This window comes from Corvus kubaryi, unplaced genomic scaffold (assembly GCF_017639235.1).
Source record: "Corvus kubaryi isolate FWS band 111438036 unplaced genomic scaffold, C.kubaryi_AGA036_p1.0 37397, whole genome shotgun sequence".
In the NCBI taxonomy this organism is placed as follows: domain Eukaryota; kingdom Metazoa; phylum Chordata; class Aves; order Passeriformes; family Corvidae; genus Corvus; species Corvus kubaryi.
In genome coordinates this window covers 18,332,472-18,352,160 of record NW_024581136.1, presented here as the reverse complement: position 1 = coordinate 18,352,160, position 19,689 = coordinate 18,332,472, and the positions used below count along the sequence as shown (strand labels likewise).

General features: G+C 40.9%; 1 protein-coding gene and 1 long non-coding RNA gene across 5 annotated transcripts in view; one reads left to right on the top strand and one right to left on the bottom strand.

Moving 5' to 3' along the window:
* Positions 1–1,963: 1,963 nt before the first annotated feature.
* On the bottom strand, positions 1,964–17,968 carry ZBBX (zinc finger B-box domain containing). 4 transcript variants are annotated; one of them, XM_042042284.1, is made up of 18 exons: positions 17,935–17,963; positions 15,508–15,574; positions 14,716–14,803; positions 14,106–14,219; positions 12,777–12,870; positions 11,617–11,665; positions 11,362–11,471; positions 9,014–9,188; positions 8,031–8,151; positions 7,384–7,514; positions 7,077–7,180; positions 6,642–6,748; positions 6,029–6,060; positions 5,352–5,596; positions 4,567–4,726; positions 3,964–4,119; positions 2,896–3,028; positions 1,964–2,177 (listed from the first exon to the last, which is right to left on the bottom strand). In XM_042042284.1, exons 3-18 carry the CDS (start codon positions 14,781–14,783, stop codon positions 2,102–2,104), a joined length of 1,875 nt encoding a protein of 624 aa, XP_041898218.1. In that variant the 5' UTR covers positions 14,784–14,803; positions 15,508–15,574; positions 17,935–17,963; the 3' UTR covers positions 1,964–2,101. The 4 variants fall into 4 exon arrangements, with proteins under 4 accessions (XP_041898218.1, XP_041898217.1, XP_041898220.1 ...); XM_042042283.1 differs by having other exon boundaries at positions 14,716–14,840; positions 17,935–17,962; XM_042042285.1 differs by lacking the exon at positions 1,964–2,177 and adding an exon at positions 2,184–2,271 and having other exon boundaries at positions 14,716–14,840; positions 17,935–17,968.
* Positions 17,969–18,178: 210 nt separating this feature from the next.
* LOC121671067 overlaps positions 18,179–19,689 on the top strand; it is a 13,070-nt gene continuing 11,559 nt past the window's right edge. Inside the window, exon 1 of the long non-coding RNA XR_006018373.1 lies at positions 18,179–18,469. This is a non-coding gene — a long non-coding RNA (uncharacterized LOC121671067). The remainder of the gene's footprint in view (positions 18,470–19,689) is intronic.

Sequence of the window (19,689 nt, the reverse complement as noted above, 5' to 3'; positions counted from 1 at the left end):
AAAACCGAGATACGTGAAAATCACCACTGCCTAAACAGATCACTAATGCATTGAAGGAAGCTTATTTTTAGCCCAAATTTTGTTGGAGGTGTTATCAGAAGCATGTTTTTTCTTTCAAGCAAAAGGGGTGGGAAGGGAAAACTTTGAAAATCAGATGTTGAAAGCACTCAGTGACTTTCTGGTTATCTCCAACAAGCCCAAATTTAAAGCATTACCCTGACTGCTGAGGGCTCGAGGCACACACTGCAGTAGCAGCTGCTTCATCAGTTTTCCTGTTAAAAAAGGTTGGGAACAGCATGGAAGCAGTCAGGCTGTCTGTGCCAGGGAAATAAGTGTAATAGGAATATTTGGAAGAACAAGTGAAAAAGAAAGGTTATATTGATGAGAGAAAAGCACTGGCCTCAATCTCCAAAGCAGAAAGCCTGCTTTGTGATTTTATTCTTCCAATTTCTGACAAAGAACTGCTGTAATAAGACATCAATATATGGTAAACTCTATAAAGAAAACTGAGGTGGAAAATATGCCCTCACCTTAAAGACAAGAAATGAGGCAGGAAATCAAATCAATGGTCTGTTCAGGCTGATGGCTCTAGTTTGTATGAATTAGGGTGGCTGGAGCACTTTTTCCCGTAAAAGAAATTGTTGAAAAGATTACAGTGTTGTCTAATATTAGTGCAGAGCTGATGGGGGAGCAGATAAAACAGCAGAGTCCTGGGGTGTGGGGAGAATCCAAACCAGAGGGGGTTTAACTGCCAGAAACCAAGTTAAGAGACTGCAATGCTTCCACTGATCCATCAGTGAAGGGCACCTGCCACCTCTGAACACAGAAAAGCAGCATAGAAAGCTTCTCTTTCTACAGGAAAGTTTCTGGGGACAACAATTTCCATGAATTTTAGAGCCCTGTCAGGCAGTTTATCCATGAACATTTAAGAACAATTGTCAGACAAAAGCTTTTAATTAATCCCACTTTCCCAGTTTCCCAACACAAAAAGACAAATCTTTGCCACTGCTTTTGCTATAACCTTTTTTATCAAAACCAGGGGAGAAGGAGGAACTTTTCCTTAAAACCCACAGTGGAGGAAACTAATAAAAGGGAAAGTGTCAGGCACATGAAGGGAAAGAGAACTTTAAAGCTAAGCAAGATGCTGTCTCTGAGACTCCTGAAGATGCTACCAAAAGACACCATTTAGGTAATTTCAAAGCCACTCCATTACTGGGTACAATTAAGCATCTCCTCAAAAGTCCCCAAACCCTCCTTACATCAAAGCACCATGTTGGCCAAGTGACCTTTTACAGAAATTGTATTAATTGCATTAAACCTTACACTTCCTGGGGAGGAGGAAGATAAAGCTTTTTATACAACACCAAGGCAGCAAATTCAAAAGGACAGCTGGGGCTGTTTGTTAAAATTAAAACCACCCAATATGACCTTTTAAGTGCATTTCCTCTTTGTTCTTTCAATTATCAAAGCCCTGTAAGGCAGTACTTACAGCACAGCTGAATTTGGCTGGACACAGATCCCTCTGAACTGGAATTTTGGAGCAGAAAAAGAAAGGGGAATTCACTCCCAAGTTGATTCTGAGCAGAGGTTTGCTTTAGTCTGGGCTCCCTGCTGGAGTTAGGAAGGGAAGAGTGTGGCAGGAGAAGTTAAATGTGCTGTGGAAAACTGTTAAAGTCTATTCTGGAAGGTGCAAGTCCCTTATAAAACATGTGACAAAGTGTACTTGACCTTTGGCTCCTCTTGTGCATCTCATCACAAACCTGATCATACTGAGACCTCAATTTATCCCATTAATACCCCTTGGCAACATAAAACCAATTTGGAGACACAAAATTCCATCTGCAGGCAAGAAAACATACAATGAATAAAAAATAAAGAATAAAACAATCCTAAAAAATAGCAGCACAAGATCAGTTCTTTTATTCTTTCTTCAGAGTAATTAAAAAAACCCAAACAAAATCAATGTGTTTTCAAGAAGTTTTAATGACAACTTTACAGAATATTCCTTAGCAGATGATGTCTTGAGCAGCACTTAAAACACCTCTTGATCTTCTTGGTTCTGTACCATACAAAGGTAGGGACTGAACTGAGTTTTCCATGTTCACTGCAAGGCCAGAACCTGCTGTTTGTCCTCCAGAATCGCTTCCTCATCATCCATTTGCCTTTCATCCCAGTCCCTTAGAAGAAACACACCACAGTGATTTTCCAGCACCTCAGATTGCCCAAGTTCTCTGCTTTAAGCCTTGCTGACATATGTTCACATATGTTGAACTAAAAGGTACAAAAACAGCTTTTACTGGAGGTTTTTTCAGTGCACATCATGTACAAACTACTCTAATGCAGCTTTTCCCCTCAGTTTTTGTCACAAATCTCTGAATCAGCTCAAATCACACAGCATGGAGTTCACTTCAGTGTCTCACTGACTCTTGCTGGTTATGAGATCCCAGTAAAAACCAGTGAGACAGAGAACTTTAGGAATTTCCTTTATTCCCCTCATCTCCTCAGTGTCCAAGGCAAAATAACAGATACAAGGTGAGTTGGAGGCTATTGGCTCACCTGCTCACAACTTTTCAAAGGTACCTTACAGCCCTAGAATGCAGATGATTCTTAAGAGATTTACTTCATAAATCTCACTGCTAATGCATGAAAAACCCACAATCCCAAATTTATCATTTGGAGTCTCAACAGCAAAACACATCCCTCAATTCTGACTATGAGCTGCCTGAGAAGTGGCTTAGAACAACACCAAGACACCACACGGGTCATGCTGTCATTTTTAATTAGCATGTATTGCACAGTCAGAGAGTTGGGGCTGGTTTTATTTCAGTTCTGACATAGTCGGCATCTTGAGTAATCTAAAATATCATAAAAACACATCCAGCAAGTTGAACTTACCCAAAAATATCAAATGTGTCATGGTCTTTCAGCTGCAGGGTGTTCTGGAAATCTGCATTTCCACAGATCTTCTCCCAGGGTTTGCTGGAGGAGGTTCCATCTTCACAAGTTAAGTTGTAATGGTTTTCAGGGCCTGAAACGTTTTAGGAGCAAATATGAACAAAAAGATGCAGCATCTACATTATCAGCTGGAAAAAAATCCACAGTACTGACAAAAATTTGCCATTAAAAGTCTCAAACCAACTCTAGCTGATGAAAAATATCACTACAAATTAAGATTGTATTTTCCAATATTTGTAACTTCTTTATGAACACCTATAAATTCACCACCTCATACTTCAGAAGTATCTTTCAGAAAAGAAATCTATGATTTAAGTATTCTGCACAATGCCACAAATTTTGTTTGAGGGGAGACAGTGTGAATGATTGCAGAAAGCTCCAAAGTTTGGGTCCTTTTTTTTAATTTAAACTAACATGAATAAAATATAGACACTTTCCAATATTTTCCCAGGATTCAAAATTGACAGCTTCGATTTCTGCACACAGCATTATTTAAATTAAAGTGTCAACCTGGTTGCTCATGATGTGAGAAATAATGTAGAGCTACATTTCTTGGGATGGAGACAGTTGAAATTGAGAAAGGTAACAAAAAAGTGCAGAGGCAGTTATTACTTGTGTTCCTGTTTCTTAGAGTTCATGTAATCAGACTTACTTCTGTAGCAGGAAGAAATCCTTTATTAGATCACTCCCAAATTATACCAGAGACTGCCAACACACAAATACAGGAACTTCTTCGAGAGAATTTATTCTCTAAATATTCAAGCTAAGAGGGGAGAAAAGAGGCAGCAACAGAAGTAGAAACTAAGCCAAGTAAAAAGAATTATTGGTGATAGCTGAGAAGAGATCATTTTTAACTCAAAAGCCCATTCTCACAAAAAACCAAAATACCAATACACAGATGAAGATATAAAAATGACAAATTCAACAGAATCATCCCAGACAGAATGTCTCCATTTTACATCATGAAAATTTACCTAAGCAGCATCTCAGAACTGTGGCTGTCCCTACCTGGGCATGGCATCCACGCTGCCATCAGAGAGGAAAGTTCCTTTTGGGCCTTGAAAGCATTTGCAGCCCTGGTCAGTTCACTTCCTAAGACACCTTGAACTACAGAGTCATCAGCATATTCACTAAAGCTCCTTTCAGAAACCCACTGCCCATCTCCTGAAACCAAACATTATTAAAGGAAATTCATTTCAGGTTTTGTGTTAACATGCATTTACTGTTCCTGTATTTGCTGCATTTAATGTGGGAATTAAAGAAGGCATGCAACAATTTTTTTATAGATACGTAATGGACTTTTATAAACTTACTTTCAAGTGATATATTTAACCAGATGAATGATGTTCACATGTTGTTTCATATACACCATAAAAAGCAGTAGGAACCTCTTGGAACCAAATTCTCAGGGAATATATTTATATAAATAATTATATAAATTTATGGCACTGGATTTCCTCAAGGTAGGAAGTTTATTTTCTCCTTGCCCAGCACCATTTGTGTGGCATGACTGTCACCCTGAAGTGACTCCTAAAAACAAGCTGGATAGAAGGGAACTGAAAAAAGATGATAAATACATATATTTTTGAGAATTTATTCACACAACAGTACCTTGGAAAGGGATACTCCTGTCCCTCGGGCTGGAGGCAGCACTCAGGGAAGAAGGTGCCTCCAGCTTTTCTTGTTTAGTGTTTGCACAAAGAACAAAGAAACCTTCAAGTCCCTGATACGATGTAGAACCACATTTCTGTCTTTTGGCTACATCCTGTAACTTGAGTAAAACAGAGATATTAGAAACAGGAAAGGAAACAGGAAAATTCCTAAGTTGCCCTTGCAAATTGACATTAATAAAATGCTCATTTCATAGAACTCAGACTGATTGTGATAGCCTGCTGTAATAGATATTCATGAGGATGATGTTTTTGCTCAAGATGTGCTTTAAAATCCCAAAAACTTCTCATGTTGTGAGAGTTTGAGTCTGTTCTTTCACTGTGGACATGAAAAGCAGTTTTTCTTTGTGTTCACTGTTGGGTACATAAAGGAAGGTAATCCCTGTTTAACAATGATTCCAAATTGATGTCCCAACCTTTTCTATGATTTTTTGCTTTTGAATAATTTGTTAGATAAGACTATCTACAATTTTTGGTCATTCAGTCAAGGGGTGAAGTAATGTTAATACAAACATGGGAAGAGCTGCTCCTCCAGCACCTTTGTTTTTATGTCTGAGTTTGTTCTCTTTTCCTTTTTTTTGAACATTAACAGAAAACTGGCAACACAACATGGACACTTTCATCCCCTACATATCAAATATGGCAGGCTGTGACAACCCCCCTAAATCTAAAGTAGACTAAGCAACATCCTTTATTTATTTATCAATTAAAGACATAATAACTTACTGTTAAAGATCTTTTAATTACAGGCAAGACCAAATTGGGACTATTGCAGACACTGCCCAGTTCTTGTGGCTCTCTCCTGCTTTTCTGCACTTGTGTCTCAAGGAGATCTTTGCTCACTACTTCAGTGGGGTTAGAGATCTCCTCAGGAAGACCACAGGAGCTCAGGGATGATCTCACAGCCCTTGGTTCAATACTCTCCTCCTGCACAGCATTTATGTCAAGATCTCTGCAGACAATCAGTGTTTCTACAAAAGTAGAACAAAATCATGAAACCAGCAGTATTTGTAATGGAAATGAATATTAATTATAACCTCCAAGTCCACTGTTTTCTTCATGAACTTAAAATACAAAACCTCCATTAAAGCTAAAGAAAGGCAATAGTAGAAATTTCATAAGATTTCCTTAAAAGCATTATAAGGTTTGAAATCCATCCTAACAGGCTGTGAATGATTCTCTAAGTTGGTTTTCTTTGTTCATACATGTTTATCACAATGCCCACACAGCCCATCAAATTGTAATCAAATCAAACTGTGATAGCCCAGAGAATGGCACGTAATTTGATGACCTTTAATTATTTTTCAGACCACTGCACTTGGCTACCCCATCCTATATGAGAATGATAAACTGGACACATTTATGTATTTTGAACAAAAAACTTAATTATTTTTCACATTTACCTTGAGAAATTTCTTTAGAAGAAACAGGATTTCTGTTGAGAGGAAAAAGTAAAAGATATTAAGTGTCAGCTGAGGAAGTTAAATGACAGGAAGACTTTCCCATTATACCCATTTCTCTTTTAAAGGTGTGGTTCTGTGTCGTTCTGGTCTGCAGCTGCTGAGCTTTGAAACAGAGGAAGGGGAAAAGACCAGAAAAATACAAAAAAAGCAAAACAGGTCACAGCTAATCAGATAAAAGCTGGGAGATCAGAAGAATTGCACATGTATCAATTATTGGTTTTGTCTGGAATTATAAGGTTAGTTAAGTAAGAGTATCCTAAATGTGCACAGCAGTGATCAATGGTAAAATTTGTGAGTTCCTGCTCCTGCTGAGGTAAGAGCTCAGAAAAGAGGAATTCTACTGTAATTCAGGAGAGGCAAATGCAAAGCAATCTATCTTACATAGGTTAGGATTTCAAAGAGGCAATTAATATATCCATAGTGGCTTTAAAACAATGTACAGTCAGTGACTCAAATCTAACTGCCTGCAAAGAAAAGCCCCCATTTCTTAGGAATTAGACCCAAATTTGGGATTGTCTCCTTTCCTCTCCCACAAACTCTGCATTTCTGGTACCTTCCACACTGCTGCAGTGGGTCAGTTTTGCCTTGCTTATTCACTGCCACCACTCCAGCTTCCTCCACTGAAGAGTCTGATGATTCTTCCAAGTCCTTGCTATGAGACTGAATAAAAAACAAAACCAAAGAGACCCATACTCAGCAACAGATCAAAATTCTAAAACTTACTTTAAAATTTAAAAAGTGATTAAACGCTGCCAGACTTTATTTGTGTATAAATGCCATATAGTGCAGGTCCCTGAACACAACAGAAAAAAACTACCGGGAACTTTTGGGAAGGTAAGTTTTCCACATTTGGATGGAAAACAAACAATGCACCAGTACTTTTCCTTATTGGAAGTTATTTAACTGTTGCTACTTTAAATATTTAACAGATCAAGACTTAAATCAGTTCGTTGTTGAGATTCATGAAGTCCTTTCCTCAGATACTTACATCATCAAGGAACTCAATTTTCAAAGAGGACTCTGCATTTTCAGGAACAGTGCTGGGTTCTTCCACTCTATAAACAGATGCCCAGTATTTCTTCACCTCTTCAGCTGTGAAATATAAATAATTTCATGCATTGCCTGTTCAAAACACACTCAAAAATGCACCATTTTTATTTATAACGAAGAACTACAAATTTCTCCTTTTATTATTGCTGCTTTAAGCAGACTGGTTAAGAATGGAACTGGTCAGCAATCATAGAAAAGAAATCTCAAAAGGTATTTTAGATTCAATAAACAGAAATCTTTTATACCTGTTAAGTCCTCAATGTCATCCTCATCATCTCCTTCTCCCCCTCCTCCAGTCCCAGCCTGATGAATGCTCAGGGCTTGCACAGGCCTTGAATCTTTCATGCAACTTGCAAAAATTTGATCAGCAGGAGTCCTAAAACAGGGGGGGGGGAAAAAAAAAAAAAAAAAATCAATCTTAAGATGTCACATTTTTTTAATGTATCACCAAAAAAAAGAAAAAGCCTAACAGCCTATTTACTGAAGCAGCATTAACTAACTCCTCCTAATTTCATTGAGGTGACTTTTCTCCTCAAGAACTAATAAAACAACTGTAGTGTCCATAAAAAAATCCTCAAGATTTTCCTTCCTTTTCTCTATAACACTCTGGGTAGCAAATGTCCCAAAAATCAAGCAACAAAATATCAAAACAAGCCTTAAAATTCTACAATAAACTGATAGCTAGGAGAATCCTTCTAAGTACTCCCTCTGCAGGAATTCTGAGCTATGAAGTAATCAACTCTGGTTATAATCATTATTTTATTTTTAAAAAGCCTCCTGTATACACTCCCCTTACCTCTTGATATATCTAATATATTAAAAGTTTAATCTGGATTTTTGTTAATTAAGTATTTCTGAGTTCTTCCACTAGGAGCAGCAAATTCAACAATACCTTCTGTATTTCTTCAGCAGGAGTTTCTCCATGTAGCTCAGGCCCTCCTTCTGGAATTCCACATGGATGGGTTCCTTCACAACAGTAACATTGGTCTGGACCTCACAAATCCCCACAGGTTCTGTCAGAATTATGAAAAAAATATTCCACAGCTGTTCAGGCTTATAAGCTTGCTATTTACCTACATTATTCTTGAATGAACATCACATTTTGAGTCTGTGCTTAGCTCAGTCTTTGTATAACTCCAAAATTTAAATGGCCAGCAAATATGATATTTTACTGAACATAGTCAGTAGTGGGGGCAGCCATAAAACCTCATTTATTACAGATTACTACACTGGAGGCATGGGAAGAGTGGGGGGATAGAAATCCATGACTCCACAGATAAAAATCCCCCAGAAAAGAAGAAAAAAAACAGAAAAAAAAATCAGTTTAATATCATTTTGTACAAAAATCCACAGAGAAAAACCATCATCCATGGACTACAGGAACAAGACTAGCTTGCACAAACCCAGTCAGATCAGAGGGATTTTTCATATTTTTCCATGCATACTTCAGCTGATTGCAGCTTTTCATTGGGACAAAGAAATATTAAGAGCCTGTGGAAGGCAAGCAGAAAATGTACTTGGATAGCACATACAAAATCCTGAGCCCTGCACATTCCCTGCCTCAGTTTAAAATTGACTATGTTGAGCTTTACAGTTCATGCTGAAGTGCCACGTGAGAAACAAAGCCAGGAAAGGGACATGGGCTGAACAACCTGGCCACTGCCAGAGATCATTACAAAAACTGAGCTAAACACTCATCTGCATATCATTAAAAAGCCTTCAGAGACTATTGTTATTACCAAAGGAACATTGAGAAAAACTAAGAAAAAGCTTTATTATTGTAACATAATATCTGCCTTCACTAACCAAAAAATCTAACTCGCCCAAATGGCTTCTGATATAGCTAAAATATCACTAAAACAGAACAAACCATACCTGATGGGACATCACTGGCACACAGTTGTTCTCCAGGATCACTTTTATCTTTTCTCCATTGAAGCAAAGCTTCCTGAAAAGACTTTGCAGATGCCTCCTCATCAAAGGCACCACTCAGCAATAATCCTTTGTCCTGCTTTCCAAGGCTTGCACAGGTTGATTCTGAGGCTGGCTCCTAAATCAGTTCCACAACATTACTAATAAAGCACTTCTGATGAGCAGCAACATTTTTAGTGTCAGCTGTGGAGCTACAGCACTCAATTTTCTGGGCTCAGCTAAGCTACCTGGTCATCAAGATCACTCACATTTTATGTGGTCTTGCTCACAATTAATTGCAAAGGCCTATCAAGAGCTAAACAAGAAAGACAAAGTTTTTATTACCAGACACACACAAAACCTGTATTTAAATGCTTCTGGTATCAGAGAGCCATGTGTAGGATGGAAAGCCATGGAAAGCCATGGAGAGCCCACATCCCATGTACAGGAGGGATCAAATGAGGCATTTAATGCAGCATGTCTCCGTTAAAGCAATTTATGAGCTCTGTGCTTTACTAATGAAGAGCTGCTTATTGAAGCTTCTCAGCAGACAGGGGCACATCTGGAGAGGTCAGCAAGAGGAAAATGGTCATTTAAGGAGCTAACTGGGATAGCAGTTCACACATCAAAACAGCAGCCCAGGGAAGTGCATACTGTAAGAGATGAGACTGACTGAAAACAGCTACAAAAGGATAAAACCAGTGTTACACTGAAATTTTACTGTTTTTCAACCTTTATTAGAACAAAGAAAACTACTGTGGAAGGCCTTAATTACCAACTCTTGGATGATTATCAAGCAAAACCACAGCATAATTTATATATTTATGGGAAGCACCACAAGGAAAGATCCTTTGTCTACACATTCTCCAAGTGAGAGACATGTTCTTACCACAAAAAAAAGCAGCAAAAGTACAGGCAGAAGGTGTAATGAGAGCCAAACACGAGCAGCCTCTACACAACCAGGATGTTTTCACACCTCCTCCTTTCCACCTGCACTACACTAAAACCGACCCAGGGACAGGTTGCACATCCAGTGGCACATCCAGTGGCACCTGAGACTTGCAAAAGGAACGAACCGCGGCTGTTCAGAGGTGCCCGTGTCCACACGCTCAGGGCATCCCCCGATCCTCCCACTGCCCTGCGGGACGCGCACGGTGCCAAGCTCACCGCGTGAGCACGGCATCAGCACGGAGCAACTCGAGCGCGGGGCCGCCCCCACTGCGGGGCGAGCGAACCGCAGCTCAATTCCTCCCAGCAGCAACCATTTCCAGAGCAATTCTTCCCACGGCTCGATTATTCCCGGGCCCGGGGATCCCCCGGGAAGCGCAGCGGCGGGCGCGTCCTGCGGGGGCGCAGCGCCCTCGGGCGCCCGCTGCCGGCACTGCAGGCGGCCCCACGCTCCGGGAGCGGCCGGGATCGCTCCCTAAAAACCGCTGGAAAACCGGAACGCGCGCGATTTGCGCTGGGGTTGTTTGTTCCTGGAAGCAAAATCCCAGTGGTTTGCTGGTAAGTTCTTTTAAATTCCAAATCCACACGGATTTTTTTCCCCAAGCAAAAGCATTACAAAGACGCACACAAAGCATCAGCTCCTTTTGAGTGTTAGCAGCTCCAAGTGGTTTAATAAAAGCAATGGGAACAAATCGCATCGTGTATTGCAGAGTGGGGAGGGGGGGATGATACAAAGTTATTTTCTTATTCAACACTGAACTTCTATTCACGTAAATTACTTCAAAAATCGAATTGTATGAGGCTACTCCACACTTTGGAGGCTGGCTTTCCAGTTTATACTTGCTAAAAGGCAAAATTTCTTTATTAGATAGAAAACATCTCATACTTGATAATAGAAATTTCCACTCTAACACAACGAGATGCCAGCTTGGAAAGCACTCAGAATTCAACCCGTGCCATGGGCCTTATATAAGGATTTAAAAATCACAAAACATTCATGGACAACTTAATATTGCCCTATTGGCCTGCAATACATCTTATTTAAATCACAGAGTAATGTTCCTTAGTTAAGGATGAGATCAGCCTTCTTCAGCCACACCCACATGCTGGGCAAATTAATAAAAATACAGTTTAAATAAATTCTTTAACTGTTACCAGTTAAAGAAATGTTTACAGTTCTGATAACAGAACCATTTGATCTGTTTCCTTCAGAGAGATCAGTCTGTAAAATTTCCCTTTATTTTATGGGCAGTAAGTTATTATCAGAGAGAGAAAGAAAAATGTGTGTCTACATACTGCTACAAAAAAATTCTGTACACATGAAATCCTGTTGCCTGACAGTTATTTTGAAACCATTTACTTACCAGCAGCCCACCCTTAATTTCTGGTAGCCCACAGGCCATCCCCTTCACTTCAGATTTTTCACGAGCTACAACATTTCTTCTTTCAGGCTTAACTGGTTCTTTCACTGGCTCTGGAACAAAATAAACAAAAAACCCCCCAACTAATCCAGTAGTCCACACTCTGATTTCTTCATTGTTAACTGCAGCAACCTCCAAGAGGCAATAATCTACCAGAAGTTTGTTTAGGTTTCATTTAGTTAAGAATGATGTCTTTACCTTGAATCTGTTCCTTGAGTATTTGCAACTTCACTTTTTCTGGAGAAACCTAGAGGAAAGAATATTTATAGATATCTGTATAAGGTTCTAATGCAAATGAACAAAGAGTAACTTTTATAGAATGCAAATGCTGTTAGGAAATAGCAGGGCCTGTACTTAAAGAGCAAACTCCATGTATTGCTCATGGAGCCATGAAGCCCAGGACCAGTTTCCATCCCCAGACATGAAATATTGTCCTCATGACCCTTCCATGATCTAACATCCCAGTAATTCATAATTTCTAGCATTTTTGCTCCTCCATTTTCCCCTGCAAACTGAATCCACCCTGCAACCTCACTGCCCCTCACTCACCCCTTACTTTAATTTTGCCCTTTGAAAATTCTTCCCCATGCACCTCCTCCTCAGCCACCCCAGCTGAAACCTGAAGTCTTTGTAGTAGCAACAGCCCTGAGTTGCTTGTCTCAGAGAAGGGGGAAGAGAAAGAGGTGGGTTGAAGAAAACCTTTTCATTCTGATGCTCTCCTCTCACAGGTAGGCAAGCAATTTTATTGAAGTTCTCATTTTCAGCCAGTTTAAGAAAAATTGCCACAGATTTTTCCAAAAGAAAATATGGAAAAGTGCCCCATTTGTACATATCAAAAAGAAAACAGATTTTTCAATGATTTAGCAGAAAAGTTTCACATCCTTTCTTTTAGGTCTGAGCAAGGATGACATGGAACAAGACTCAATAAAACTGAGTTAAATAAAAGACTTTAACTGGGGTGTATTTTATCTGTGAAGGCAGAGAATTTGGACTCAAAGCTTCACCCAAAGCCTTGTATTTCAGAGTCATCAAGGGCCCCAGCCAGCCAAAGGACAGGCTCCTGATGGCTTCCACCACTACCAGTGACACTCTTACAGGATTAGATCTGTAGAAGCAGTGATAATTTGCTGTTTATTGCAACTAAAACCCCAACAGAGCACCCAACAAAACTTGATGTTCCTCCAGCTCAGCGGGAGCTATAAGCTTGGCATGGAAAAATAAACAGTCAGGAATTTTACTCAGATGGGGCTTAACCTTTTAGTTGTATAGTATTTGAAATTTTCCTGTTCTGCAGCATAAATCTAGTTCTAAGTCTTGTTTTACTTGAAAGAGCTTCACTTGCAAATTTGGTTTCCTACCTTTTTCCTGTTATCATTATTTTGTGCCAGAACTCGGGCTTGACTGGTCCTTGGTCCTGCCTGCCCAGATTTCCAATGATAAGCACCTAATTTCCTACAAACCAAGGGCAACAAAAAACTTAAAGATTAGGCCTTCGGCGAGCAAGAGAATAATAAAAGTTTTCCTTCAGCTTCTTAAAGATGAACAGAGCATCACAAAAATAAAATCCTTGTCTATAAGATGATCAATTCCCCAAAGCACAAACACTCCCTTCCATTGAAACCTGCTTCACATCTACTTTGATAGCAGTAAATACATCAAATGTGTAAGGAAGTCTTTCTTTTTAGACCATCAAATTGGTCCAAGTTTTTAAACATAAAAATCTTAGCAGTTCTCAAAGGCTGGTTTCAGAAGAATAAGAACAGAAGTACATTTTGTGTGAGGCTTCACTGTCCCAATTTACTCCAGGACTTCATCCAGCACTGCTAAAATGCAGGAATGTTCAGATCCTTTCCAGCCCAAACCACTCCATGATTCCACCAGTGGTGCAAATGCCAAAGACTCCTGTCCTTTGAGCTCACCACAGCAACCCTATCAGGGTCTGCAGGTACAGGGCCTTGAGAACAAAACAGCAACAACTCCATGAGAATGAGATGGAGACAAAAGTGCCACACATCATCTGGAAAACACTGGCCAAGCAGCACAGGGCAATGCTCACAGAGCTGCCAACAGCAGGCCCTTAGCAGCACCAAGGGATCCAAATCCAAGGCATTTGCATCCCCAGTGACAAAGCACAGCAGGCAGAAACACAAGGAAAAGGAAGCAGATGTTGCAGAGATTTGCCAGCATTCAGAGCGACTCAGAGAGATTTAAACTTCACCCCAGCATTTGCCTCGTTACACCATGCTTAGTTCCAAGCCTGGCTTCCCAGAGAGGCATCTTCTGTACGCTGGCAGGCAACCCAGATGTAAAAGGGGATTCAAAGCAATACTAACAACAGCATCCTCTGCAGAAACCTCAGAAATAAACAAGAGTGCAAGAGAAACTGCTCTGTCTCCTGCTTGAAAACTAAGGTGACAAATCCAGTCAGACAGGGGAAATAGGAGGAGAGGGAAGAATTGAGGAAAGCTGATCAAATATCATATAGGAGTTTAAAATTAACAAAGCCATAGGGAAGCAAGCTTATCACTGGGAAGAAAGATTAGAGAGAGGAGACTGAACACAATTGTGAATTCCAAACTTTACAAGAGGTCGCATCTGGGGAGGTGGAGGTGTGGAGAGAGCATCTCATTAGATTCTTTATTCCAAAGGGAAACTGAACCTATTTCCCAAAGAGAAACTGAACCTACCTCCTCTCTTCTTTTTCTCTGCTCATGTTTGACTGCAGCTGCCGTAGTCTCTTCTCCATCTCTCTGTTTTCTGTTTCTAACTGCACTTTCTCCAGCTGCAATTCCTTGACAGTTCTGGAGGAAATAGTAAAATATTCATTAGAAATTACCTGAATGTGAGTGAGGTACCTAAAGAAGTTTAAAGCAGGAAAAAAAAGTTGGAAATTTTGTCATTACAGCCATGTCCTTCTTTTATCTCCCAGCAGGACTGAAAACAGCTGTGGAAAATTCAGGACAGGTCAAGTGCAAACTCCAACACAAAACTGTGCCTGTACTCAGAAAGGTTTGGAGTTTAATTATATTAAAATAAACAGTCCAGTGATTTCTTGAGTATGTTTGTATTATCCAGTAGATACAGAGGGTTATAAAACCTATAACTTAATCAGGAAGTGGATTAAAGCCTGAGAAAAGAAAGGCTTGTGGATAAAAGCACAGGGAAAATGCTAAAAAAGAAACACATCATTATTCTGCTTGCTCTTGCACAGATAAGCTCTTCTAGCTAATGTTGCATTAAAACTTATTAAGAATTATGAAAACATATCTCGATCCCAATCAGATAAAATACACTTACTTTGTTTTTAATCTCACTGAGGTTCCAGCTTTTGAGCCTGGCAGTATTACAAAATCATTGACGTTCATGATGCCCAGTATAACTTCTCCTAAAAAAGAGAACTTCGATGATCTACAGCTAGGAACCTGTTGAAATGGGAATTTGATTGAAATTAAAACAGTAAAAAACTCATTACACATCCAAAAATATTCATATAGATAGAGAAATAGAGCACAGAACTTGTTTATATGAAGTGCCAATAAAATCCTAGAGCAACTCAAAATTAAATTTAACTGAGAAAAAAAACCCTTTTTTATTACATTTATGATACCAGGGAAAAGATTTTCCTGGCTGTTTCATTTGGGCAATTCCCTAAAGTTCAGTGCAAGCAGATTAATATTAAATAAAACACAGCTTTCTTGAACCAAACGCATAGAAAGCACCAAGGAGGAGAAAATTGTACCAGTGGCTATGAAGTCAAACCATCTCAACTGATTTGGGAAGATAAATTCCTTCTGTCACTGACAAATTGATACAAAGGAACACAATAACTCGGAGAGCAGAGTTAATCCCTCCCCTCAAGACTTCAGTGGTATTTCAAGGAGGTTTTTTTTTCTAACCCAGGTTGTAAAATACTTTTCCATAAAGCAAATTCACGCAGCACAGGGTTCAAACTGAAGGTGAACGTGCAGACCCTTGCTGGGCTGGAATGTTTGTGGGGTAGCTGCAGTTCAGTGCCAAAACTGGGCATTTACTGCTGCTGCTGGGATGCACATGGAAAAAGGAACAAAAGTTGATAGTCCAGAGACTTGCAGCTGACAGGGTGCTTGGAAACTGTTCTGCAGCTCGTGGCTCTCAGGTTCCTGGGGGAAAGCAAGACCTAGGAAATGATGAGGAGAAGCTGAGGATTGGAAATATCCCAAATGGAAAACTGAGTTCAAGAGGAAAAGCTCTGCTGCTTGTTTGCAGGTAGGCCTGAAATTGAGTATTAATACAGATAAAATGTGCCCAAATATCTCCATCCATGAGGCAAAACACCTCAATGGCACATTGAAGTTAAAACACCTGGTTCCACAGAACCTAAAATGCAACATTTCAGTGCTGACAGAATGTCAGATGTGTGCACAAAACATGTTTCTTACTGACAGGAAAACGAAGCACTCAATTCCAACATCATTTCAAAACAGTTATTCTTTTATCACTTTCCAAGATAAAAGAAGACTGCATTAATTTGGAATAGAAGAAAGTTTTTCTCTTGGCAAATGTGAGCTGGCAGGACCAGCACAGCTGCACAGGAGGAGGTCACACACTGGATTTGAGGTGGCCCAAAGGCTACTTAATAGTAAAACCAGAGGCAAATGACACAGGTCAACTTAGCAAGCTCAAGGAGGGAAAGTAGTTAATAAAAAAATACCATTTATATGAGTTAAATTTAACATATTCCACTGAAAGCAAATATTTAAAGGGATAACTTAAAAATGTGGTAATATCAGAGATGCTGTGTGAGAATATTAGAGATAAAAAGCCCTACAGAGTTCCAAGAATACAGCAACACTGAGTGGCAAAAAACAGAGTCAAGCTGTAGATAAGAGGGGATAGAGACAGACAATGATCAACCCTCTGAATTATTCTGAGAAAATACAGGAATTCATTGAACAGCATAATCCTGTTTGGTATAAAACCAGCTGTTAAACACAGACTGGAAGAGTCAAACAAACCCCATGGGGAAATGCACACCCTGAGCCTGTATGGCATCCTTAAACATCCCTGAGCTGAGCCCTCAGGACTGCCAGGGAACGCAGCAAAGGCAATCCCAAACTCCTCAGAAACAGCCTTGTAACTTAAATACACAAAGGAGCTCCCCCTTTCTGTCTGGTTTTTGTTTAATGAATCCCTTTTCTCTCTCTAATAGCAACACAATTTGCCAGGCAAACACTAAAGCAACTCATCAGCATAAATAAACCAAGCACTAATTAGCCACATCCTTTCTGCCTGCTCCTCTGCACACACTGGCACTCGAATTTCGTCATTCCAGCAGGTTCCTCTGTGCTGATAATCGATATACAGTTAAAAGTAACAAAACAAAAACTGCTGTTTTAGCTGAATGAAATTTGAGTCAACTTTAAAGGCTACATAGTTAAATAAACCCAAATTCCACATGGCCTGTACCCCAGCTTAGCTCAAATCCCTTCCTAACCAATTTAAAGACAGGTTTATAACCTACAGACAGCTGAAGATGGCTGTAGTTTATTTCACACTACAAGAGTTTAACTGGGGCAGACTAAATTCTGACAGCTTCCTCACATCAATAAATCCATAAAATCCAAAGGGATACTACTGTCTATGTAATAGCTCACATCCAATTATCCTAACCATGAACATGGGTTTCATGCTACACTAAGTTCCATCCACTTACCAATAATTCAAACTAAACTATTTCCTTTGAAGAATTATTCCAAGTGCAATAAAGAGTTTATCTGTCATTGCTCCCCACCCATTTACTGTTAATTAAAACAACTGAGACTTCTGATCCTTCCAAACATTTAACATTTCACTAACTAGGTTTGTTTTTTTTTTTTTTTTTTTTTTTAAAAAGAGAAAAAGACATTAAAATATATAAGAAAGGGGAAAAAAAACCCCCACACACACACTGATTGACCTGCTAGACTAAATCCAGCAGTCAGGTATGCTAAAGTAATTCCATCCTCTCAGAATAAACTCATATTCTCCCTGCCCCAACATCTGTGATGCCAAACACTTCAAACTCCACTTTCTATTTTTAAACCAATTATCCATTTCTATGTGTAATGCCATACAACACAAAGTAAGATCAGGAAAACAACACAAAAACATCTAAATGCCACTTTCTCTAAGTGATTGTCCCATATTTTGCAATTTTTTCACACTTTGAAAAGGCATATTATCTTGGTAACTCTGCAAAATCAACACCTATTTCTACAGGTTGTGTATCTTCACTGCTTAACCAAGAACTGTAATTTCAGCTCTGTTATAAACAACTTCAAACACAAGGGTCACAAGCAGGATGGTGTGGGCCTCTCCACTCAGTCTACCAAACAAAAAAAAAAAAAAAAAAACAACAACAACAACAACAAAAAAAAACCCAAACCAAACAAAAAACAACCAACAAAGCAAGACAAACCACAAAAAAAACCAAAAAGCAACAACAGCAAAAAAAACCACATTACAAAGTAAGTTTCTTAAGAGAAAAACCCTTCTTACCCACATTACAGAGCTACAGTCACTACCCTGAAAGCTGCAGCCACTCTGCTCAGAGGAGGCAGAGCAGGGTGTAAAAACCAGGTGGGGTGATAAATAACACATGGCGCAATAAATAACAGGTGGGATGATAAGTACCAGGTGGACAAAGGCAGCAGAGTCAGTACTTGCCTTTAAAGCTCCTCTCAAGCTCCAGTGTGGGCTGGGTTTGCGGGTGGTGCTCGGTTCCGACGGCCGCTCTGGGGAAACAGAGCACAAGGGCAGACAAAAAATGAAGGTGCAAAAAGGCCCGCAGTGAAGCGGGGGAGGTTGTTTGCGCTTTTCTCTTTCATTACCGGTGTCTTTTCAAGCCTGATGAAAAGTGGGCGGGGCAGGGGAGAATGAACTGCCTGGAACTGTAACCTAAAACCAGAAAGGCGTAAGGGGGGCAATAAAGGGAACAGTACGAGGGCCAACACAACTCCAGCTGTGCGGGTGCGCGGCCAGGGCACTGCCGGGCACAATTTGGGGTCATCTGCACAACTTACACCTGTCCCAGGTACTCTCAGCCCTCCTTGCGCGGGGCCCTCGGCTCCGGAGGGAACTCCCAGGGTCCCCCGAGGGGGTGCTGAGGGCTCAGCCCGGCGGGGGCCTCGGAGGGGAACTCCCAGGGTCCCCCCGGCCGGTGCTGAGGGGGTGCTGAGGGCTCAGCCCGGCGGGGGCTGAGCTGATCCCGGTGCCCGAGGCGGTCCCGGCCCCGCTGCCCCTCGGCCCCGCTGCCCCTCGGCCCCGCTGCCCCTCGGCCCCGCTGCCCCTCGGCCGCCAGCGCGGCGCGTTGCCATGGGAACCCCGGCCGCGGGAGAGACCATTGGGCGCCGCGGGGGGGGACGAGGGGAGAGACGATTCCGCGCGGAGCTCGGCTGAGGGCAGAGGCCGCCCTCGGGCAGCGCTTCATTTATCACAGAGCTGCGGAATTGTTTGGGTTGTAAAGGACATGAAAGATCATCCAGTGCCACCCCCTGCCATGGCAGGGACACTTCCCACAGGTTGCTCCACGCCCCAGTGTCCAGCCTGGCCTTGGGCACTGCCAGGGATCCAGGGGCAGCCCCAGCTGCTCTGGGCACCCTGTGCCAGGGCCTGCCCACCCTCCCAGGGAACAATTCCTTCCTAATCTAAATCTGCTCTCCATCAGTTTAAAACCATTGCCCCTTGTCTTGTCACTCCAGGCCCTTATAAAAAGTCCTTCTCGCTCCTCTTAAGGAGCCGCCTCCCATGTCATTTCAACCTTTTTCCCCCAAGTGCTGCAAAACATCCCCCGATTGTCTTTGAATCCAGGCTCTTCTATGGTTTCACTTATTATTTATTCACCACTCCGGAGGAACCCATGTGCTCTTGCTGCTGATTTAGTGCCGTGCTTTAAGTAGCTAAAATCTAAATCAACCTCGCTGAATTCAAGGAGGTTTCAAATAGCTTTTGGTGCATGTTATCCCATTATCCACACTAACCTTTAGTTAGTGCTCAGGACCCACAGAACTAAACATCCTTGTGATGCTTAATTTTTCACAAAAGCTCCATTTATGCCCACCCTGTAGATTTGTGCAGTTATAGATCCATGCATCACACCTTGGCTCTTCCAGAGCAGGTATTTACGTCTCTGCCAATAAATGATAATTCCCATGCCATCCCCTCAAAGGATACCTGGAGTGCATGGCAAGATTCAAGTTTTTATCAGTGTTGGGGTTTTAGTTTAGTCTGTTTTTTTTTTTTTCCTGTTAAAGG

What these genes read in the sequence shown, in the direction of transcription:
- ZBBX (XM_042042284.1), bottom strand. Translation starts at nt 14,783, where the DNA reads ATGAACGTCAATGATTTTGTAATACTGCCAGGCTCAAAAGCTGGAACC. An exon ending in ACTCAAGGAACAGATTCAAG is followed by an intron (nt 11,472 to 11,616) that starts GTAAAGACATCA and finishes ATTTTGTTCCAG; the next exon opens with AGCCAGTGAAAGAACCAGTT. An exon ending in AGCGTGGATGCCATGCCCAG is followed by an intron (nt 3,029 to 3,963) that starts GTAGGGACAGCC and finishes AAAACGTTTCAG; the next exon opens with GCCCTGAAAACCATTACAAC.